A 24,172-nucleotide genomic window follows, 5' to 3' on the forward strand; every position below is an offset into this window, starting at 1 on the left:
TGAATTGCTGTGCGGCACGTTCATTCCTGATCTCTTTCTTTGGTAGCCGTGTGTACCAGGTTGCCAAGCTGTACTTATACGCGCCCTCCGCTGGCCTCTTTACCTGCCCACTGGCCATGACTGATGGAGCAGCTAAAGTCATTGAGGTAAGAACACAGCCAGTCACTCATCAGCACAGGCTACTTCATTGCAGGTGTCTACATTTGTTGCAGAGGCAGCATGGCATCGTGGCTAGGGTGCTGGACGAGATCCAGAAGAGCCGGGTTCTGTTCCTGGCTCTGCCACAGACCTGCTCGGTGGTTCTGAGTAAGTCAGTTCCCTGTTCTGTGCCTCAGCCCTGGTCTACACTACAAAGGGCCATTGGTGTCCCCACGTCCCTCATGGGTGTGACTAATCCCCCCGCGTGCTGTAGTTACACCGACCTGCGTGCCCAGTGTGGGCAGGGCATGTCCCTGGGAGAGCTATGGCAGCAGTGCAGCTGCACTGATGCAAGTTTCTTGTGTAGACAAGTCATTGGGGTCCTGTCTACTGAGATTTCAAGCTCGTTGTGCCAAGAAGGGCCCGTACTACATTTGAATTCAGCATGGAGCACAGTGGGGTTCTGCTCTCCGGCGAAGCCTCTAGCTCAGTGGTCTCCAACCTTTTTATGCCCAAGATCACTTTTGGAATTTAAGGGCAACCCAGAATCTACCCCGCCCCTTCCCCGAGGCCCCACCCCTTCCCCAAAGCCCCGCCCCATGCACTCCATTCCCCCCCTCCCCGTCACTCACTCTCCCCCACTTTCACCGGGCTGGAGTAAGGGTTTGGGAGGGGGTGCGGGCTCTGGGCTGGGGCTGAGGGATTCGCAGTGTGGAAGGGGGCTCTGGGCTGAGCCTGGGGCAGGGGGTTGAGGTGCAGGAGGGGATCAGGGGTGCAAGCTCTGGGAGGGAGTTTGGGTGCAGGAGAGGGCTCTGGGCTGGGGCAGAGTGTTGGGGTGCAATAGGGGGTACAGGGTGCTCTGGGAGGGGGGTCAGGGCTGGAGTTTGGGGTGCAGGAAGGAGTTTGGGGTGCAGGAGAGGGTTTGGGGTGCTGGCTCCAGGAGGGGGCTCAGGGCTGGGGGTTGGGGTGCAGCCTCCTGCTGGGCAGCATTTACCTCCGGCAGTGCAGCAAGGCTAAGTCAGGCTCTCTCCCTACCCCGGCCCCACGTCGCTCCCGGAAGGGGCCAACACGCCCCTGTGGCCCCTGGGAGGGGGCAGGCGGCACATGGCTCCACGCGCTGCCCCTCTCTGCAAGCACCGCCACCACAGCTCCCCATTCCCAGCCAATGGGAGCTACAGGGGCGGTGCTTGCAGGCAGGAGTAGCGTGCTGAGGGAGACACCCCCCACCCCCAGCTCCCAGGGCTGCGGGGCACGCTGGCCGCTTCTGGGAGCGGTGTGGGCCTGGGACCCACACTGTTCTAGCTGTTACTGTAATGCAAATAATAAATAATTACAATAAATGGCCTTCCAGGTACTTTCACTTCAAAGCCACAAGTCCCTGATTCTCCATTTCCTTGCACCTTGTTCAGTCACTTACACTTGTGCAAAGTGGGTGCTAAACGCCATGGCCAGATCCTCAACTGGTGTAATTAGCTGAGCTCCATTGACTTCCCAGGGCTGAGGATTTGGCCAGGTTTGCACAGGTGTCTGTGCCTACACAAGGTACAGAGCAGGGGAGAATCAGGCCCTGAGCCTACCAGCATAGCTTGGCCTTTGTACAGTGAGCAAATAATCCTAAGGGCCTTGTACTCCCTCCAGCTTGCTGTGCACTGGCGATGTACATTGCACCCTGGTGCATAGGCTGCTGCGGAAACTCTTGGGCCAAATCTCTAGAGGTGCTGAAGTCAGGGGGAGCTGAGGGTGCTCAGCACCTCCCAGGACATGTACCTGTGTAATGGAGTCTGGATCTTATCTCTGTACAATGCTACTCTCAGCCCTCTCCCATGGACACGCTGGGCCATTTCTGAGACTCTGCAGCAGTCACCAGACACACAGGGATTCAGGACATTGAAAGATTCCCTGCCCTGTCTAGAGTTTGCCTATTCTGACCCAGAGACAGGTTCCTGGATGACCCTCTGCAGCATGTGAAGACAATTGTTTCGCAGCGTTTAAGGCCAGAAGGGACCATTAGATCATCTAGTCTGACCTCCTGTATGTCCCAGGCTGCCACCACCACCCAGAGACGCCTCTATGGAGACTTTACTTAGACTAAAGCATTTCAGTCCTAAATTGTGTGTCACAGTGAGAGAACTGAAGACACGGAGGTGCCACCAGTGCCCAAGGCTCTGCAATGGCAGGAAATTGATTAGGTGGGATATGCCTGGGTGGTCCCAGCAGGTGATCCATGTGCCATGCTGCAGAAGGAGGTGGGAAAAAACCCATGGCCCTTGCCAATCTCACCTGGGGAAAAACTCCTTTCTAACCCCAAATCTGGATATCAGTGTGACCTTGAGCACATGAGCAAGACCCACCAGCCAGGAATCTGGAAAGAGGATTCTCTGTACCACCTCAGAGTGCTGGTCCGCCTGTTTGGTGTCCTGTCTCTAGCTGTGGCTGATTTCTGATGCCTCAGAGGAAGGTGGAATCCTCTCCCCGTTGACTCCATGAACGTTGTCAGTGAAATGTGTAGCTGGCCTTTCTGGATCTTTCTCTCAAGAAATTCTTGGTTTTCTCTCCCCCTCTCACCCCCAGTCTCTGGGTATTTCAGGGCCTCTAGCGAAAGCTTTTGGCCACCTGACATCACGCGACCCCAGGAAGTTCTGGACCTCTGGCCAGTGGATGACGGAACGCAAAGGAGGCTCTGATGTCGGTAGGTGTCACAGGTTGAAAGCATCTCCAGTGGCAGTGATCTGTATGGCCACATTTCTTTGATAACCGACAAGGCCAATAAGACCAGAGTGGGTCGTGTTAACAAGAACGTAAAACAATTGGGGCTGTTTTCAAAACCATGTTGTGGATTAAAACCAAGGGAAACCATACATCTCCTCCCTGCCCCCACAGATGGTCTGACAATCTGTCCTGTTGCCACAAACACACAACAAAACAGATCTTCCAGGCCACTACCACACACCCACTCAGCTGTCTAGAGCCATGGACCCTCCACAGAGAATGCCCTGCGCCCACCTCTGGAAGTTCAGCCCTGAACACGGGCAGCAGAGGTGTTCCAGCCAGCATCTGTTGTGATGGGACAGAGAACTCTGGAAGACGCTGTTTCAAATGCTAGTCCCCCGCTCTTGTTCCCGTGCAAATGTTGGCGATATGGGGGGTTTAAGCATGCAGGGAAATCTCAACACTGCATATTGGAGACAGAGGACTCTGGGAGGGGAGTGTTCCCCTCAGCAGGATCCTGGAAGGCGAGGTGTAATTCCCTGTTGGGAGAAATTAAAGGGCCAGCTGAAGAGTGAATGCTGTTGGGTGAGGCAAGACTGCAGGGCTCCTGGGTACAGAGCGCCCCTTTCCATTCTTGGTGGAATGGGAGCCCTGATGGCGTTGCATCACTGTGCCTATAAGTCATGCTGCATTCCTCTCCTGTCAGTGCTGCCAGTGTTTGCTGTTAGCCTGGAGCAATTGCTGTGGGCTGCTCACACTCTAGCTGGGCTCCTTTTCTAGGGAGGCGTGGGTATTCTACCCTGCTTGCACTTCACCCAAGGACAGTGAAGGGGATTAGTTGCTGATCCGTGTTTCATCTTGACAGCGTAGAGCAATCTGAGGAGGTGCTGCTTAAGCCACAAGCCAGCATTGCCTGTCACAGATGCTTCCCCTAAAGTCAAGATCTTGTGCTCTTTTTTTGCAGCTAGCGGCACAGAGTCAGTGGCCAGAGAACAGCCAGATGGCACATATTGCCTCTACGGTTTTAAATGGTTTACATCAGCCACTGATTCAGACATGACGCTGACCCTGGCAAGGATCATGGATGCTCAGGGACTTGTAGAACAGGTCAGTTTCCCAGTGGAGCCCGGGGAGGTGGCAGATAAATTGTTTTCCTCCCCTTCCATTCTTCATCACAGCCAAATCCTCCTCCTTCAGCCTGTGTAGAACTCCCTGCAGTGAAGGGATCTTACATGTGCTTCTGTGCAGGGCTCCAGAGGCCTGTCCCTGTTCTTCCTGGAGGTGCGAGATAAGGAGGGGAAGCTGAACGGCATTGAGGTGCAAAGGCTAAAGGAGAAGCTGGGGACGAGGCAGGTGCCAACAGCTGAGCTGCTGCTGGATGGAGCCCAGGCACACCGGGTATGCCAGGGCAGCAGTGGGCAGATCACAATCCACGAGATCAGGTGGCTCTCCCCTGCTCAGTGCGCTGAGCTGGAAGACACACACACGGTAACATGGGGGGGAGTTCCAGGCAAGAAGTCAGATTTTTCAGGTGACTGAGCCAGACTGGGGGGGAGGGACAGCTCAGTGTGGGGGGACGGTTAGCTCAGTGGTTTGAACATTGGCCTGCTAAACCCAGGCTTGTGAGTTCAATCCTTGAGGGGGCCACTTAGGGATCTGGGGCAAAAAATTGGGGATTGGTCCTGCTTTGAGCAGGGGTTTGGACTAGATGACCTCCTGAGGTCCCTTCCAACCCTGAGATTCTATGATTGAGATGGAGGGAAGAGTCCATTTCCACCAGCCCATGGACACACTCCGCTCCCAAGGAGATTCATTGTGGGATTTATTCTAGCCTTTGTTCCTTGATGCTTTCAGATCTCTGCAGAGGGTCGGGGTGTGGCTTCCATTGCCAACATGTTGACCATAACTAGGATCCACAATGTCATCTTAGCAGTGGCTGGCATGAGGAGGTGAAGCCCACATGGATCTCCAGGCCCCTGGAGGAGCAGCCAGGCGGACAAAGGGGCTACGCTTTGCGTTGCTGCTATGAGCCACACTGGGCTGTGGTGTGGCTGCATCTGGGAGCTAAGTGCTGCAGGGAAGTGGGAGGAGAAGGTTGTTTCTATCTCACAACATCCTGGCTTTCAAACTTCCTGTTTGCAATTTTTGTTTCAAGTAGGACTTCCTAATTTTGGCTCAGCTTGTGAGCTGCTCTGGGCAGGGTCCACCTCTTAGCTCTGTGTTTGTAAGTGCCTAGCAGAGGGGGGTCCTAGGCACTACAGCAGGGCAGATAATAATTTCAGCAGAGCCTATGCAAAAAGAAAAGGAGTACTAGCGGCACCTTAGAGACTAATCAATTTATTTCAGCATAAGCTTTCGTGAGCTACAGCTCACTTCATCGGATGCATTCAGTGGAAAATACAGTGAGGAGATTTATATACACACAGAACATGAAAAAATGGGTGTTACCATACACACTGTAACAAGAGTGATCAGGTAAGGTGAGCTATTACCAGCAGGAGAGCCGGGGGGAGAAAACCTTTTGTAGTGATAATCAAGGTGGGCCATTTCCAGCAGTTAACAGGAACGTCTGAGGAGCAGTGGCGGGGGAAGAAATAAACATGGGGAAATAGTTTTACTTTGTGTAATGACCCATCCACTCCCAGTCTCTATTCAAGCCTAAGTTAATTGTATCCAGTTTGCAAATTAATTCCAATTCAGCAGTCTCTTGTTGGAGTCTGTTTTTGAAGTCTTTTTATTGTAATATTGTGACCTTTAGGGCTGAGATCGAGTGACCAGAGAGATTGAAGTGTTCTCCGACTGGTTTATGAATGTTATAATTCTTGACATCTGATTTGTGTCCATTTATTCTTTTACGTAGAGACTGTCCAGTTTGGCCAATGTACATGGCAGAGGGGCATTGCTGGCACATGATGGCATATATCACATTGGTAGATGTGCAGGTGAACGAGCCTCTGATAGTGTGGCTGATGTGATTAGGCCCTATGATGGTGTCCCCTGATGCATCCGATGAAGTGAGCTGTAGCTCACGAAAGCTTATGCTCAAATAAACTGGTTAGTCTCTAAGGTGCCACAAGTCCTCCTTTTCTTTTTGCGAATACAGACTAACACGGCTGCCACTCTGAAAAGTGCCTATGCAAGAGGCCACACTTGCTGGGCAACCTCCTGTCTTAAGAGTCCCAAAGAATGCCCCCAAATGTACGTTGCTCCCCTCAATAGCTCTCCAGGTGAAGAAATGTAAATTGACAAAGCTCCATTGACCTTCCACCCATAGGGGCTCTGAAGTGTTCCTCTGGCAGCTGCTCCCCCTCCCAATTCAGCAGGACATGTGGTGGCTCAAGCTAGATCCTGAGCCACTCTGGCTACTGTTGGTGTTATAGCAGCGCCCCGGGGCCCCAGTCAGAGATTGACGAGCATCCAGCACAACAGGGCACCAGCCACCTATGAATACGTGAGCCCGGCTGGATCCAAATGGGGGGATAGTGGAGGTTCCACTCATGTCCCCACAGTTGGGGAATGGTGGAGAGAAGATGCTGCTGTCACCACGAGCTCAGGGGTGAGGCTGGGAAGGGAGGAGCGCAGCAGCACCAGGGACGAATGTGCCATGTGTATGCGGGTGTGGGGAGCCAGCAGTGGCCCAGGGACTGGCTGTTTCTCCTAGTGGTGTTGCTGGGGCGGCCAGGGAGTGCAAGAGAAGGGTTTGTCGCTGCTGCCCCTCTGGGTGGGATGGGGGAGGCGCGTCAGCATCCACTCAGGGTAGGAGCTCAGGAGGTAGTGGGAAGGTGTGAACTAGCAGGGGTGGAGGGAAAGACCATGACAAACTCCCCAAGGACCTGAGGGTTGGTTGCAGCAGTAACTGAACTCAAGCCCTTGGTTCATCCTCCTTGAGGATCATGCCAGCATCCCATGGGCAATTCTTGCCTGAGCTGGCATTGAGACAGACATGCCAGAGCCATGTTAGACCCTCCCAAAGCATCCAGTGGGGCAGGACTGGGGGCCAGAAACATCCTACAGAGAAACTTTGTGCTAGGACCCAGGTGATGCCTCCCCCCACCCCTGCCATGTGGCCTTGGGGAGAAGACAGCCAGCCAGAGACTCCAGTGGGCATGGGCAGAAGCCGCCACGGCAGGCACCTCTGCACATTCCAGTTAACTCTGTAGGACCTTTGCTGACTTTCTCTGCTTGGTGCTGATTGGTTGTTTGCTCCAGCCCTCCCCTTCCCCTCCCTCACCATCTCTTCCCCATAGCGGCACTCCATGCCTACCTCTTACTCTCCTTCCCCTGTCCTGCCCCCTCTCTTTCACGGCACTAACACGCCATGTGCCACTGGCGTGTTCTGCCTCCTCCCAGCCCACGTCTGTCTGATCTACTGAGACTGGACGCAGTTCAGGGCAGGGACTGTCCACGACTCAGGACAGCGCCTAGCACAAGGGGCCCCCCTTCGTAGCTGGGCCTTTGGCAATACCACCCTAAACATGATCACGAATAATAACTGGGAGCGAGGCGGTGTAACAGAGAGAGAGCCTGGAGCACTGCGCCTAGTGCCAGACTTGAGGCCTGAACCAAAGGCTGTAAACCAAAGTAGGCCTGGCCTTGGCAAAAGAATAACACACTAAATATTTACGCAAATACCTTTCAGAAGGCTAGTACGGATACATCCCAATCTTGCACAAGAGCCGATGGTTTAACAGAACAATGAATAGGGATGTTGTGTCTGAGATATCAGGCACAAGAGGAGATAACAAACATGTCATGAAACTGGCAGGGTGGTAGGTAAGTTGTTTGTCTCAGGCTGTAAATGCCAGGATCCCTCGCCTTAACCCTTCATGTGGCCTAGGGGACAGCAGAGACTCTTGCTGTTGACTGAGCCACTCCTTGCCACATTTCAGAGTAGCAGCCGTGTTAGTCTGTATCCGCAAAAAGAAAAGGAGGACTTGTGGCACCTTAGAGACTAACCAATTTATTTGAGCATAAGCTTTCGTGAGCTACAGCTCACTTCATACTGGTGTTAGCATTCCTGTAACCATGGAGCCAGGGTGCTAGGACTGCAACTTGAGGGCAATACACCAAGCCGAGTGCCTCTGTCACCGCAAGCCTCTCTTTATAAGTGACATCGAGGTCTGCTCAATTAGCAGGCTGCATTAGCTGCTAGTCCAAGGACAGATGCACTGAGCAGCCTAAACAGTATTACCAAGGCAACAGCATTCCAGCCTTCAGCACTTGACAACAGGCGGGTGAGCGGGAAGAGGTTTGCTGGGGTGATGGGGAAAAGTGAGCACTGCTGCGGGTTAGCTGTCTCCTAGGCTGACAATACAGTGTCACTTCCATCTGCCATGGCGGGGTTATTCTGCATCCCCAAGCTGTGAATGGCTCAAAGGGGAAGTTAGGAAATGGGTTTAATATATATGGGAATGTAAAGGCTGCAGCCACTAACCCTCCTTGCCTGACTGCCCTTTCGTCCCTAGGATGATTAACCTGGCCAGAGAGTATGCCAGCAAGCGGGTCATCTTTGGGAAGCTCATCAAGGACCATCCCTTGCACATGCAGACCGTGGCCCGGCTGGAGGTAAGGCTTCCTCGCACTCAGCTGGCTCACCACTCACTCATACGCAAGGCAAAGGTTCACCACTGCTGCGGGGAGCTGTTAATCAGCAAGGCCAGCCTGCCACTGGTGTTCATAACCAGACTGCTCAGAGCTCTGTGGAGTTTTGTTACTGCTGCTCTCAAACCTAGGGTGACCAGACAGCAAGTATGAAAAATCGGGACGGGGGGGGGGGGTAATAGGAGCCTATATAAGAAAAAGACCACAAAATCGGGACTGTCCTATAAATTCGGGATATCTGGTCACCCTACTCAAACCTGCTTAGGCCTAAGGGCTGCCAGAACTGGCTAATATTGATCCATGGCATATTAGACAGGGATGTAACACGTACTCCAGCAGGGTTTGAGCTGAGCAGGAATCCAGCCTCTCTACAGGAGCCTGGATTTACGCAGGCAGCAGGCAGGTGCAGCGCTGTTCCTCACAGAAGTGCATGGATGCCCATGTAACCTCAGTGCAGGCTATACCTTGCCTTAGGGCACGTAATGGAGCCTGGGACCTCTGGATCTCAAAGCATGAGCCTCAGCGGTCTGAGCTAAGAGGCTCAGCTCCATTAGCCAAGGCCATAGCTGGCTCATGAACTTTGACAGGAGACCCAGCCACCAGTAGAGGTGGACAGAGCACCCCCGAGTGGGTTTCAGCCATGTCCAAAATGGTCCCTGAGCAATTTGTGGGATCCCTGGTGCAGTACATGGTGCTGTATTATTTAAACTCTATGGGGACTGTAAGCACTTCAGAGGGTGGGTGCCTCCCACTCTGTCTGTGCAGCACCTGGCACAATGGGGCCCTGATCCTGCTCAGGAGCTCTAGGCCCTGCTGTAATAGAAATAAATAATAACAATACACAGACAAACAGGACTGAGGATCTGGAAGCGAGCTGGGTGCGAACCTGCACTCTGGCTCTGATGGCTCAGTCGAGCTGTGGAAGGGGTTTCAAACATGGGTCTGGATTTAGCCGCTTGGTCCTTCTCTGCTTTACAGAGATGAGAGGAGAAAATATTGTTTGTTATGGCAAATCACCAAAAAACAACCTGCAGCAACGTATGGCCCTGCTCACTTCCCCAAACCCAACCAAACCTTCTGTTCCCTTCTTGCCCCGAGCAACGTAACATCATTCAAATGCTTGTCGCCGGGGTGGGACAAGTTTCTCTTTCAGGGGCTTGGTAGTGATTCAGGGTAATTCTCCTGGTACAAGGTCAGTTGTGGTTGATGCATGCCTGTGCCCATAGGGATTGCACATGATTGCTCCCTGCTTCCCTTTTCCCTGTAGGTGGAAACTCGAGGGGCCTTTCTCATGCTCATGGAGATAGCCAGGCTGCTGGGATTAGAGGAGACCAAGATGGCCAGTGAGCAGGACCTGCATCTTCTCAGGCTGCTGACACCAGTCGCTAAGCTCTACACTGGGAAACAGGTATTGGGTGGCCACATTCAATCAGCCTGGGATGGGCTCTGTGCAGCATGTCACTGACCCCGGCCTGGACGGAGGAATGAGTTACAGGGAGAATACAAATTGCAGCCGCAATACAGTGTCCAGCGCTTGGGGTAGAAAGAGGAAAACCTGCTCCTGCAAGGCTAGCAGAACAATGAAATGATTACTGCCATTTAGAGCAGGTGAGTTAATTAACTGCTCTGCTGGGGGGAGTGGAGGTCAGCTATAGGGCAGGGGAGAGGCATGTTTCAGTCAGTGATTGGTGAATGAGGCACGTCACATTTCTGATCAGAACAGATGGAACAGTGGTGTGGGTTTTTTTTTAAAGTGTGTGTACACCTGGCTGAAAAGATTTTGCTAAAATTAAAAAAGAGAATTCTCCTTTGGGCAGAGACCAAGCAAAGACAATTCATTCCCCAGAGGAATTTGTTTCCTGCAGTTATGAGCAATTGAAGAAGGGGCTTGGGTTTGTGTAGAAGTTCAGTTTCAACCTTAACTCTAGAGGTCTCTCCCGCTATTTCTCTCTCTCTCTCTAAATGTGTGCAGAAATTTGAATGGATCCACTTATCCAGGCAGGGAAGGAGGGAGGAAGGTAATTGTGTTTGTCTTGAAACAAATTTCTTTACTTCCAGGCACTATTTTTTGTATTATTTATTAATGGAGCATGGGGATTACTGTCTGCTTCTCAGGGCAACTTGCTGACCTCACACAGTTGACACTATAAGCTGCTGAACTTCAAGATTTTGACCAAGTGGCCCTTTGAGTAGGTGCCTTTCCCAACCTGCTCTACACACAGATCATTTCATGTACCATGTAAAACCCAAACTTGTCTCCTCCCAGGGGTTTGGCTTTATTAACACAGAAACCCTCAATAAGATCTTACGAGAATCCTATCAAGCCTACTCCCCAGGTCTGACTGCTCAGCCCACACCCTAGATCAGTGGCTCTCAACCTTTCCCGACCATTGTCCCCCTTCATAGAATCATAGAATATCAGGGTTGGAAGGGACCTCAGGAGGTCATCTAGTCCAACCCCCTGCTCAAAGCAGGACCAATCCCCAACTAAATCATCCCAGCCAGGGCTTTGTCAAGCCTGACCTTAAAAACCTCTAAGGAAGGAGATTCCATCACCTCCCTAGGTAACGCATTCCAGTGCTTCACCACCCTCCTAGTGAAAAAGTTTTTCCTAATATCCAATCTAAACCTCCCCCACTGCAACTTGAGACCATTACTCCTTGTTCTGTTATCCGCTACCACTGAGAACAGTCTAGATCCATCCTCTTTGGAACCCCCTTTCAGGTAGTTGAAAGCAGCTATCAAATCCCCCCTCTTTCTTCTCTTCTGCAGACTAAACAATCCCAGTTCCCTCAGCCTCTCCTCATAAGTCATGTGTTCCAGCCCCCTAATCACTTTTGTTGCCCTCTGCTGGATGCTTTCCAATTTTTCCACATCCTTCTTGTAGTGTGGGGCCCAAAACTGGACATGGTACTCCAGATGAGGCCTCACCAATGTCGAATAGAGGGGAACAATCACGTCCCTCAATCTGCTGGCAATGCCCCTACTCATACATCCCAAAATGCCATTGGCCTTCTTGGCAACAAGGGCACACTGTTGACTCATATCCAGCTTCTTGTCCACTGTAACCCCTAGGTCCTTTTCTGCAGAGGGTTTCTTTCAAGGGTCTGATTTGTCTTGCATACCCCAAGTTTCACCTCACTTAAAAACTACTTGTTTACAAAATCAGACATAAAATACAAAGGTGTCACAGCCACACTATTACTGAAAATTTACTTTTTCATTTTTACCATAATTATAAAATCAATGGGAATATAAATATTGTACTTACATTTCAGTGTATAGTATATAGAGCAGTATAAACAAGTAACTGTAGGAAATTTTAGTTTGTACTGATTTTGGTAGTGCTTTTTATGTAGCCTGTTGTAAAACTAGGCAAATATCTAGATGAGTTGATGTTTCCCCCCGGGGGCACACAAAGCCCTGATTGAGAACCACTGCGGCCTAGATCCTCTCCCCAGAGAGTCCCTCCAAATCCCTTTATGTCCATGTAGGGTAACGAGTCACCTGCCTCACTGAGTCAGTATAACCCACTTAACCCCTTCCCCGCAGGATCAGCACCCAAAACTGTTTGGATGCAACGTGGTAATTAGCATGGAGGACAGCATGAGCAATTTCTCCTTCTGGGTCATTTGGATCTTGTAGTTCAAATCCTGGAGTCTTGTACTTTCTGTTCTGCAGGCAATTGCTGTTATTTCTGAGGGACTGGAGTGTTTTGGAGGGCAGGGCTACATGGAGGACACAGGCTTGCCAGTTGCACTTCGAGATGCCCAGGTAAGAAAACACGAACAAAGCACGACATAGCTCCTCACTTGGTGCCCCTCAGGCATTCCCTCTGCAGCGCTGCACCACTGTCTGGCTCTCTGCCAAAGACAGATTTCCAAATGTGTATGCTCATGCAGCCAGGCCTTCCCTACCTGCCTAATGTCATGGCTCTTCTCTGCCCATTTGCCAGCCCCTGTCGGGCTCCCCTCAGCCTTGCTGTTGGACCCCACATCACCACAGAGCTCTAACACTGTGATAAAACAGACCAGTCTGTCATTGTTCTTCTCGTCCTGATGGGCCATTCCCTGTCCTGTCACTCGTGATTGACTTCTGCTCAGGGGCGCTATTGAGCTGTCGGCCACATACTGACTTCCACTCGTATGGGTTCACCCCTCCCTTAGAGAACCGACCCCTCCTGCTTCACACCCCCTCCCCCCCGGGCTGCTCCCATAAACTTGGCCTCCCCCTCTCACCTCCCCTACAAGCCCTCCTCACCTCCCTTCACAGTTCATTCCCTCTCCAGCCTGCGTCTCCTCTTTGGGCTTTGCCATACCACCCTCCCATACCCCATTCAACCTCAGCCTCATCTGCTCCTCACAGCCCTCTTCTCTCCCTCCCTTCCACTCTCACAGCACTCCATCTGCCTAGCCACCAGCCTTTAGCCCCGTCCTCCTTCCCCAGCCTTTAACCTCGTGTTCTGCAAGCACTGTGAAGCTCTGGCTTGTTCTCTCCCCCCCAGCCCCGCACATCTGCTCTTTCTGGCTCAGCAGTTCCTTGCTCATCCACTCCCCTGACTCCATGCCTGGCAGCTCTACCCTTCGGTCCCTATGGGATGTGTGGAGGAGACCAGTCTGAGAGCTCCTGTCACTGGTAAGAAATCCAGATAACGGCTGCTTTTCCTGCCTGTCCCTCCCCCTTCACAGGTGCTGACCATCTGGGAGGGAACGACAAATATCCTCTCACTTGACGTGCTGCGCTCTCTCACCAAAAGCCAAGGCCAGGTGCTAGCTGCATTCTGCTCTGGAGTGCAGGTGTGTTCACTCGAAGCAACATTGATCATCCAGAAGTACCACCTCCCTGGACCCTCGTTCTTGGCTTCTTGCTCCTACAGCAAGACCTGCTGGGAACACCACTGGCTTCAGAGTGCTGAGTTGATAGCATCCAACCAGGCATCTCCCCGACTCTCACTCAGTGCTGAGGCTGCTGCCACCTGGCATCCCATGTTCCTTTCTTATGGCTGTGATTTGGGAAGGGGAAGACCCTGGGGGGATTTGACAGTTCTCCAATTAAGGCTCTTGGTTTCAACAACCGTGCACTACTTTATTCGTTGCATCCTTGAGCTGTAGGTGGTGAAAAAGGTTTGACTTACTGAACCAATTCTCCTGTCAACATTCCCCATGCCTGCATAGCCATCCCACAGAAGACCCTCAACAAACAATGTGAAAAATGCCCCTAAGCTTTCTCTGGAGTGGACTGAAGCCCTTAAAAAGCCCACCCAGCTTTGCATTTCATTTGACACTATTCCAGTAGGTTTGTGTGACACCAAGCAAAGCATGGCTAAATGGCTGTCTTATTGCATCTCTCTGGAGTGGACTGAAGCCCTTAAAAAGCCCACCCAGCTTTGCATTTCATTTGACACTATTCCAGTAGGTTTGAGTGACACCAAGCAAAGCATGGCTAAATGGCTGTCTTATTGCATCTCTCCATGCTGCAGCCAGCTGGGCCTGTCGAGGCTTATTCCACTTGGGGCTTCCAAGCTCAGATCTGTCTAGTCAGGAGAGAGCAGGTCTTCTCTGCATCCAGGTACCAAGCACTATTGCATAGACTGGACTTCTAGCCTGGTTTGACATACGGGTGTTACACAACCTGTTTCTGAGCTGCCAGTGCCCCAACTCTCCTGGCCTCTAGAAATTGGGTTTATTTTGGGTTGTCTTTATATCACCCACTGTTTCCACTCACTGTCATACCACTCCCTGGCATCAGAGTGTGGGGCTGCAGGAATCTTCACCTTTCATGCCACTGGTGGACAACCACTTTGGCCTGTGATGGCCTGTTTCTGTCTTCATCTTCCATGGCCTAGCCCTCCAACCAGGTCACCTCTTAGGGTCAGTCCCCTTCCAAGGTAATGAAAGTCCAAGTGAAAATTCCAATAAACATCCAAACAAAGATTCTTCTGCCCCTCCTGGGCTCTGCTGCAGTTCCCTGCTCCGGGGCCCTGTGCACTTCTTCAGCAGAGCACAGCCTCCCCTCCCACAGTGCTTCCCCTGCAGGTGCTGCTTCTCAGCAGGATTCCACACTGCCTCCCCTCCTGGGGACCCCGGCAACTTCTGCTAGGGACCTCCCTACTTCCAGACTGTCACTTCAGCCTGCCTTCCCCAGGGCCTTCCCAGGGAGAGGGAGCTCCTTCCTCTGCTGTCCACTCTGACCTTTTCACAGCAGGGGTCACTAGTTGTAATGAAGTTCCCAGATCAGAATCAGCTGGGCGATAACTTCTACCTCACAGGCAAGGCTGAAGACGTCTGTTAAAGGGCCAGCCAGCATGTGACACCCGCCTTTCAGGGAGATAGTTTAGCCCTCCATAAAAGTAATGGATTGTTACCATTCTAGGCACGAGTCTTGTTCCCTATTTTTACTGCCTCTCTTGCTACCCGGTACCATTTGGTTTAGCTCCATCCCTCACGTAGTTGTCTATAGGAGTTGGAATCCACTGCGAGTGGCATCTCTGGAGGAAGGAACATTGCTGGGAATCAGAGTAGCAGCCATGTTAGTCTGTAGCCGTAAAAAGAAAAGGAGTACTTCGGGCACCTTAGAGACTAACAAATTTATTAGAGCATAAGCTTTCGTGAGCTACAGCTCACTTCATCGGATGCCTTCAGTGGAAAATACAGTGGGGAGATTTTATATACACAGAAAACATGAAACAATGGGTGTTACCATACACACTGTAACAAGAGTGATCAGGAAAGGTGAGCTATTACCAGCAGGAGAGCGGGCGGGCAGGGGGAACCTTTTGTAGTGATAATCAAGGTGGGCCATTTCCAGCAGTTGACAAGAACGTCTGAGGAACAGTGGGGGGGGGGGAATAAACAAGGGGAAATAGTTTTACTTTGTGTAATGACACATCCACTCCCAGTCTTTATTCAAGCCTAAGTTAATTGCATCCAGTTTGCAAATTAATTCCAATTCAGCAGTCTCTCATTGGAGTCTGTTTCTGAAGTTTTTTTTTGACGAATTGCCACTTTTAGGTCTATAATCGAGTGACCAGAGAGATTGAAGTGTTCTCCAACTGGTTTTTGAACGTTATAATTCTTGACGTCTGATTTGTGTCCATTTATTCTTTTACGTAGAGACTGTCCAGTTTGACCAATGTACATGGCAGAGGGGCATTGCTGGCACATGATGGCATATATCACCTTGGTAGATGCGCAGGTGAACGAGCCTCTGATAGTGTGGCTGATGTGATTAGGCCGTATGATGGTGTCCCCTGAATAGACATGTGGACACAGTTGGCAGTGGGCTTTGTTGCAAGGATAGGTTCCTGGGTTAGAGTTTTTGTTGTGTGGTGTGTGGTTGCTGGTGAGTATTTGCTTCAGGTTGGGGGGCTGTCTGTAAGCAAGGACTGGCCTGTCTCCCAAGATCTGTGAGAGTGATGCGTCATCCTTTAGGATAGGTTGTAGATCCTTGATGATGCGCTGGAGAGGTTTTAGTTGGGGGCTGAAGGTGACGGCTAGTGGCGTTCTGTTATTTTCTTTGTTGGGCCTGTCCTGTAGTAGGTAACTCTGGGTACTCTTCTGGCTCTCTCAATCTGAAGAAACTACACCATCTGCTCAAGAAACTCCCTGAAAAAGCACAAGAACAAATCCGCACAGACATACCCCTAGAATCCCGACCAGGGGCATTCTATCTGCTACCCAAGATCCATAAACCTGGAAATCCTCGATGCCCCATCATCTCAGGCATTGGCACCCTGACAGCAGGATTGTCTGGCTATGTAGACTCCCTCCTCAGGCCCTACGCTACCAGCACTTCCAGCTATCTTAGAGACACCACTGACTTCCTGAGGAAACTACAATCCATCGGTGATCTTCCTGAAAACACCATCCTGGCCACTGTGGATTTTTTTTCTCTCCTGCTGGTAATAGCTCACCTTACCTGATCACTCTCATTACAGTGTGTACAGTAACACCCATTGTTTCATGTTTTCTGTGTATATAAAATCTCCCCACTGTATTTTCCACTGAATGCATCCAATGAAGTGAGCTGTAGCAAAAAGAGTGGCAGCTTAAACAGTTTTATGATGGATTCAGAAATACTTCATTTCTAAAGGTCATTCCCTGCTTGACTACATCAGTCAGAAAAGTGATGGTAAAAATGGCCCTGTTGATGCTGCCCTCCTGTCAGTTATACTCTTATGGATTTAGAACAGGTAGGCAGGGAGGAAAGCAAAGCTGGAGTTGTTTCTGCCTTTGACATAATCACTGAAGCTGCTGGCTGAGTTCTCATTCTAGATTTTTTTTTCTCCTTATAACAGAGGAAGTGGAAAAAACACAGTTTGATTTTCCTGTACGTTGAACTTATACTGCTGGCAGTTAGAATAAAAAAATCACCTGTAAAAAATTAGCAAATTAGAGATGAAAGGATTTGATGCAGAACACATATAGAATACAATCTGTGACTTTTCTGACCAGAACCATGCTTTGAAGCTGATCAGATTTTGGATCTACAGTACCTGGGTCCCTTTAAACACAAAACAGCATGACAGTTTAGGCGAGGGGTTGGCAACCATCAGGGTAATCCACTGGCGGGCCGCGAGATATTTTGTTTATGTTGACCGTCCGCAGGCACGGCCCCCTGCAGCTCCAAGTGGCCACAGTTTGCCATTCCTGGCCAATGGGAGCTGCAGGAAGCGGCGGTCAGCACATCCCTTCCCGCAGTGATATATTCCATCATGTGCCAGAAATGTCCCTCGGCCATGTACTTTGGCCAAACCAGACAGTCTCTACGCAAAAGAATAAATGGACATAAATCTGACATCAGGAATTATAACATTCAAAAACCAAAAAGAAAAGGAGTACTTGTGGCACCTTAGAGACTAACCAATTTATTTGAGCATAAGCTTTCGTGAGCTACAGCTCACCAGTAGGAGAACACTTCAATCTCCCTGGTCACTCAATAACAGACTTAAAAGTGGCAATTCTTCAACAAAAAAACTTCAAAAACAGATTCCAATGTGAAACTGCAGAACTGGAATTAATTTGCAAACTGGACACCATCAAATTAGGCCTGAATAAAGACTGGGAGTGGATGGGTCATTACAAAAACTAATTTCCCCATACTAATTTCCCCCTACTATTACTCACACCTTCTTGTCAACTGTTTGAAATGGGCCACCCTCATTACCACTACAAAAGTGATTTTTCCTCCCTTGGTATTCTACGGTTAATTGAATCATCTTGTTAGACTGACCCCCCACTTGGTAAGGCAACTCCCATCTTTTCATGTACTATGTATATATACCTGCTACTGTATTTTCCAGTCCATGCATCTGATGAAGTGGGTTCTAGCCCATGAACACTTATGCCCAAATAAATTTGTTAGGCTCTAAGGTGCCACAAGGACTCCTCGTTGTTTTTGCTTCTACAAAATGCTACTCTAAAATACCGGCTCCTCTTTGCATATCTAACCATTGTAACCCTTCAGTCATATTGTACTACAGCAGAAAAGCACAAATTGCAGAACTACTGGGGTAAAGATATACAGTTCTGTAAAACATAGCACCCCAGACGCTTGGGCCGAGACCCAGTGTGAAATCTTGGCTTCACTAAGGTCCATGTCAAATCACCCATTGACTTCAAAGAGGCCAGGATTTCACACACACACACTGCAAGTTTTTCAACCCAATGACAATGGAAATGCAGATCGAAACTCAGTATCAGTAATATGGCGTAGTGATGTTCTAATGACATTTATATATTGGATACAAATACATGTAACGTGAATCAAGAGCCCTTCTGAGAGCTCACCATGCGAGAGCATGGGAAACCCAGATTAAAGGCTACACTCGATCTCACACACCTAGGCAGCAATGAGCACACTGTATTATTAACAGGAAGCCAGTGTAGAGTGGTATTAGGCTCTCACCGCTGACCTTCCGTCATGATTTCCACAATACAGCTAGGCCACTGGGGAAATAGCAGCTTAATCAGAGGAGCCAGCAAAGTCCCTTGGAACAACCAGAGCTCTGCCGTCCATGCTCAGGGAGTTGAGCACAGGCCAGCTGCTTTGGGCTTTCCCACATATATGTGACTCGTAAGGGATGGATTCTTCAAACCTGCCTTTTAGCTCAAGGGGAGCTGTAGCTGCAGTCACACTTTGAGCACAGCTCTAACATCTTCATGAAAGTGGAAATATTTGGATGTAAAACAGATCAAATACAGTGGTGATTGGCATGTATAATTTCTGCCTGATACAGATATGTAATTACAGGGTAGCGTGTACATGAGTTGGTCTCCACATCTTGCTGGAATGCCAGCATGGTGGATCTAGCTCACCGTGTTTTTCAGTTATTAAACTAATGCTGCAAGTTTCCTTCAAACAGTGTTCTCCTGAGTGCAGCTGAGCAGCGTTCTGTCAGTGTTGGCTGGTGTGGTATTAGCTTCCCTGTGGCAGCCTCAGCGAGAATTGCAGTGGTTTGATCTCTTTCATTAGGATTTCAGCAGCTATGTTTCCCTCCAGGAGGCACTCAATAACTTTTCCTGTAACTCCTTTCTTTGCAGGGGAAGCTGGAGCTGGCTTCCAGCATTTCAGAACTGGACTCTTCTGTGCAGCTACTTCAGGATGCTCTCAACAGGCTTGGCCAGTTCACTCAAAGAGTTGGCTCCAAGGGGGCAGCTGCAAGGGAGCTAGCAGCAAGAGACTTTGCCTACACTCTGGCAAGGATCTACACAGGTAATGGAGAGAACTGACAGACAATCCCCTGCAGAGACTCCAAAATGACTCTGAATTAGTATGTTCAGTTTCAGGGATGCTGGGGTAGGTTTCAGCTGGAGGAGATTGGTTTTCAAATGTTGTTGAACAGTGGTGGTGTAAAGAATGCTGGTTACTGCCTCCTTTTCGAGCAGAAGCAGATTCAGGTATGAACCAGCAAGATGCTGTGCTGGAGTAAGGAACACCTGACCCTTCCATTACACTTTGCTATTGGGATGGGAGTCTGGAAACATTTATACCTGATGTGTACTTTTTGTAGGGGCTCTCTTACTCGAACACGCAGCTGGGCCTGACGCCTCCTCCACAGACACCTACGCAGCTCAGAGGTAAAGAGAACCCCTTTCTCCAGCCCCTTTCTTCCAAGTAGATCCCCTAGGTATATTCAGCAGGCTAATGTGATCCGATCCCTTTCTAGTAGTCAGTCACCCCTTGTACTGAGACAGACCCAGAGCTCAACATCTGCTGCTGATGGAGACAAGTAACAGTCCTGCTGTGGTATCAGTGAAATCTGATCAATCCACTCCATGATGTTCCTGGGAATTGTCTGTCCACAGCATGCCTTTCTAGAGATTGTAACACTACTAGGGGCTAGGTTGCAACAGGTATTGTCTGTACAATGGCTTTGGTTAAAAGTTATTTGCATCCCCTACTCAGGTGGTGCAAACAGGATCTTTGCCCAGTAGACTCAGAAGAAAAAGCTGGCTGTTATGATGCTGAGGCAGCTTCCCGGGATACCTCCTTGGTTTATGAGAGAAGCCCAGTTTTGAAAGGAAAGCTATGACTTCACTGAAGCTAACTGAGAAAAACCGTGCCTCACTTTGGAAGAGAAATTGGATTACAATCCTGGCCAGTGCCTGGGGCATCCAGCACAAACTGCATTTGCTTATAGTATGCTTAATATTTAGGGTTATGCTAAACAAATTGACTATGACCATCTGAGTATCACCGATAGTCTCTTTCAGGAGGAGTTGAAAAGAAACGTGCTTAGAATGTTTTAGGCAAACACCTGGTGGTCAAATGCAGATCATGAATTTAATAAGCAGACTCTGAAGTGCTAATGAGTATTCTTTTCAACACTGAGACAAAGAAAAAAACCAAAGCTACATCAGAAGCCTGGTCTCAAACACAGAAGTCGCAAAAGTTTATAAAATGGGATTTTAGCTTTGCAACACCACTTCCCCACCCCCTCTCTCTGAGCCAACACCCTACATCTGCAGTGCTGCCTCCAGCAGCTTTGTGTCAGTGGAGAGTTCCCCTCCACAAGGGCATTCTCCACTGGCCACTTTAGCCACACGAATCTGGCTCCAAGGCTGTAGCATAACTTGAGAACATAAGTCCCATCTACACTGTGATGTAACTAGGTTTCTCTACTCAGAAGTTTTCATCTTAATATATGATATGGTCCTGTGTAATAGGTCCTGATTGCAGCTGGGCAGGACAAAGGACCATATCATATATTAAGATGAAAACTTTATATTATCCTGTAACTGAACCTAGAGCCAAGCTAGCTAACCATTGTGTAGTATTTCGGCTAGCTGTGCTTGTGATTTCCTCTTTAATTTCTTCCTTGTTACAAATAATTTTTGCTTTAACTTAAGATAATTGGATTTAAGATAACATGGAGACTTTAAGCTGGGAATGCCTCTTGTTGGGGGCCTTGAAAAATAGGACACTGACCTCTGAGGAAGCTGAGTCTGGAGTAGACATAATGGTTTGAGCATCTGGCCAGATGAGGAAAGATGAGATCCTCTTTCTCAGGCAATGCCAAAAAGAGACAGATATCGGTCAGCATGGTTATAGGAGGGTGCTTGGCAGAGTTCCAGTCACCCTGTGGATAGGTCTGAAAGAAATGGTTACATTTTATTAGTGAGGAAGTGTACACAAGGTATTGTTAAATAGAAACTTGATGCTATTGAGACATGCATGTCACAAGACAGCCTCATGCAGAGAAGTATCTTCGGGTAAGTCTACTCTACAAAATTAAGTTGACCTAAGTTATGTCGACGTACAGCCACTGCAGTAATTGTATCTGTTTTACATGTCCACGTGACGCTTCTTGTGTCGGCAGTGCACATCCTCACCTGGAGTGCTTGCACCAATTTAACTGCCAGTGTGGGACACTGTGGGACAGTTCCTGACAGGCAGTAACAGTCAATGTGAGCAACGCAGTGTCTACAATGTCACTGCGTCAACCTAACTATGTGACGGGTTGGATCACAGAAACCCCCTTGGGACTACCACCTAATGTGCCAAGACTACTTCTGCTCCTGCTTTCCCTGCCAGGTTGGGACTCCAGCACCCTGTCTTGTTGAGCCAGACAAGCCAGTCTGCTCCAACACAGACCCAGGGTCTGAACCATGTGCCCCAAAGCTGCAGACTTAACTGAAAGCAGCTTAAGAAATGTTCCTGTCTTTAACACTCAGATGCCCAACTCCCAATGAGGTCCAAACCCCAAATAAATCTGCTTATAAAGCTTATACAGGGTAAACTCATAAATTGTTCGCCCTCTATAACACTGATAGAGAGATATGCAGAGCTGTTTGCCCCCCTTCCCCGGTATTAATACATGCTCTGGGTTAATTAATAAGTAAAAAGTGATTTTATTAAATACAGAAAGTAGGATTTAAGTGGTTCCGAGTAGTAACAGACAGAACAAAGTGAATTACAAAGCAAAATAAAATAGAACATGCAAGTCTATGTCTAGAAAACTGAATACAGATAAAACCTCACCAATTCCAGTAAGCGTCCTTTTACAGACTAGTCTCCTTCTAGTCTGGGTCCAGCAATCACTCACGCCCCCTGAAGTTACTGTCCTTTTTTCCAGTTTCTCTCAGGTATCCTTGGGGGTGGAGAGGCTATCTCTTTAGCCAGATGAAGACAAAATGGAGGGGTCTCCCAGGGGTTTTAATAGACTTTCTCCTCTAAGTGGACACCCCTCCCTCCCCCTGTGTAGAATCCAGCTCCAAAATGGAGTTGTGGAGTCACATGGGCCAGTCACATGTCCATGCATGACTTAGAACTTACAGGTAGCAGCCATGGATCACATGCTATCTTGAACATCCTCAAGTAGACTTCTTATGTGGATTGGAGCATTCCAAGATCCATTGTCCCTTAAGTGCTTCTTGATTGGGCACTTAATTTGCACATACCTTTCTCAAGAAGATGACCAAATGCTTTACAAAGGCTACTTAAAAATCAAGCCAGTACACACCCAATATTCATAACTTCGAACACAAAAATGATACCTGCATACAAATAGCATTAATAGATTCAGTAGATCATAACCTTTACAGAGATATGTTACATGGCATATGTAGCATAAAACATATTCTAGTTATGTCATATATACATTCATAAGTATATTTCCATAAAGCCTTTTGGGGGGCACCGGTCAAACTACATTGACTTAAGCGCTACGCCTCTTGTGAAAGTGGAATTATTAAGTCGCTGTAGTGGGCGAGTTACATCGGTGCAAGCTACATTGTAGCTTAGTAGATTACAGAGTTGGGTTGACGTAAGCTGCCTCTGTAGTGTAGACCATGCCTTAGTGTATTAGAAGTTGAATTGTTAAGGTACAGTACTGAGCCAAACTTATCTCTATATGCTATTAAAAAATCCATCTTCGGTGAGATCAAATACATAAGGTAGCTGATAAAATTGCTTAGATCTTACATTTCGGTTGTAATTTTTTTTATAATCAGTGCAAACAACTTAAAATGTGAAACCATTTCTTTGAACAAGATGGTTGAGTGATTTGGCTATTCTGCAATAAAGGAATTGGGAAAAGGTTAAAGACACATGCATTTGTCTTTTTAAAGTACATCTAGTGCTCAACATTTAAATGAGACAGAGCAGGTCCCCTCTCCATACCAGGTAAGTGGAACTCCCTGTTGAACTGAACTTCAACTTATAAAGAGGGCAGATGTGGGGAAGGAATTATAAATACACTGCAACTACGATAGCCTTTTCCCCCCACCCAAAAATTACAGTGACATGCAGTATGCTCATTGCCTTACCCAGCCCAGTGACTGTACCGCTAAATACAGTTAACTATTGTTACCAAAGACATGCTATTCCTTCGCCAATGACATAGGTAACAACAAACTGTAGCCAGGAGGGTTCTATGCCTTCTGTGATAGTCACTTGTTGCTGAGTTATTCAAAGCCTCAGAAGGGCACCAACACTAATGTCAGTCTAGTTCCAGGAAGCTACTCTACAAAAGCTACTGCATAAAAAGCTACTGTGGGATGAGACAAGTTACTTCAATATGAATCTTGCTCCAGGCTCCCAGAATGAGAAAGATGCTTCCTACTGGTAAAGGAAAATAATCTTTGCCCTCATTAGAGCTCATTCATTTCCCTTGCACATGTGCCTTAATGGTACTGCAGTACACAGGACATAAGGTTTCCAGTTTTAGGTTAAAAATCAGTAAAACACCATCAAAGCAGACACGTAGGTGTCGTTAGTGTGGAAAACAAGGGAAATAGCTGTATTATTTTGTATGAATATATGTACTGCAGTTTATCTGCTTGATATTCTGTCTGACTACACAGAGTCAAATGAAAGGGGTTGTTATGAATAGCCAACAGGAAATGAAAGAATGGTGGAGATCAGACATCTGGGGTAAACACCTTCAAGGGAGTTAAGGTAACACGGGTTAGTTTATTTATTGGGAAGATCTTTTCTGGGCACCAGCAAATTCATACAGTTGTTTTGCCAAGGCCACAGCCTAGAGCTCAAGAAGGACCATAAACAGTTAAGAACCTTGTCTTAGAGAGGAAGGGGGATGGGGAGCAGGGAGACACACAGAGAACGCTGCAGGGGCTGTCGGGCTGTCTGTCCCAGGCCAGGAGAAGGGGTGTCTGGGCTAAGAAAAAAGAATAAATTTAGGTAAGACCCAGACATTTAGGTCTTTTGTTATTTTACCTTTTCTCTGCTTGCTATCTGCCTTTGGCCGAATAGATAATACTGT

At 48.7% G+C, this 24,172-nt stretch overlaps 1 protein-coding gene across 1 annotated transcript in view; it reads left to right on the top strand.

The window, feature by feature from the left end:
* The window catches only part of LOC141999207 (acyl-CoA dehydrogenase family member 11-like), a 30,478-nt gene extending 7,492 nt beyond the window's left edge, over positions 1 to 22,986 (top strand). The window contains exons 3-14 of the mRNA XM_074972376.1: positions 47 to 146; positions 2,710 to 2,827; positions 3,812 to 3,954; positions 4,096 to 4,245; positions 4,702 to 4,796; positions 8,313 to 8,412; positions 9,716 to 9,856; positions 12,130 to 12,222; positions 13,137 to 13,244; positions 18,990 to 19,161; positions 19,460 to 19,526; positions 19,855 to 22,986. Coding sequence (XP_074828477.1) covers positions 47 to 146; positions 2,710 to 2,827; positions 3,812 to 3,954; positions 4,096 to 4,245; positions 4,702 to 4,796; positions 8,313 to 8,412; positions 9,716 to 9,856; positions 12,130 to 12,222; positions 13,137 to 13,244; positions 18,990 to 19,161; positions 19,460 to 19,526; positions 19,855 to 19,981 — 1,414 coding nt within the window. The 3' untranslated portion in view covers positions 19,982 to 22,986. The remainder of the gene's footprint in view (positions 1 to 46; positions 147 to 2,709; positions 2,828 to 3,811; positions 3,955 to 4,095; positions 4,246 to 4,701; positions 4,797 to 8,312; positions 8,413 to 9,715; positions 9,857 to 12,129; positions 12,223 to 13,136; positions 13,245 to 18,989; positions 19,162 to 19,459; positions 19,527 to 19,854) is intronic.
* Positions 22,987 to 24,172: the final 1,186 nt, after the last annotated feature.

Source organism: Natator depressus, chromosome 15 (genome assembly GCF_965152275.1).
Source record: "Natator depressus isolate rNatDep1 chromosome 15, rNatDep2.hap1, whole genome shotgun sequence".
Lineage (NCBI taxonomy): Eukaryota > Metazoa > Chordata > Testudines > Cheloniidae > Natator > Natator depressus.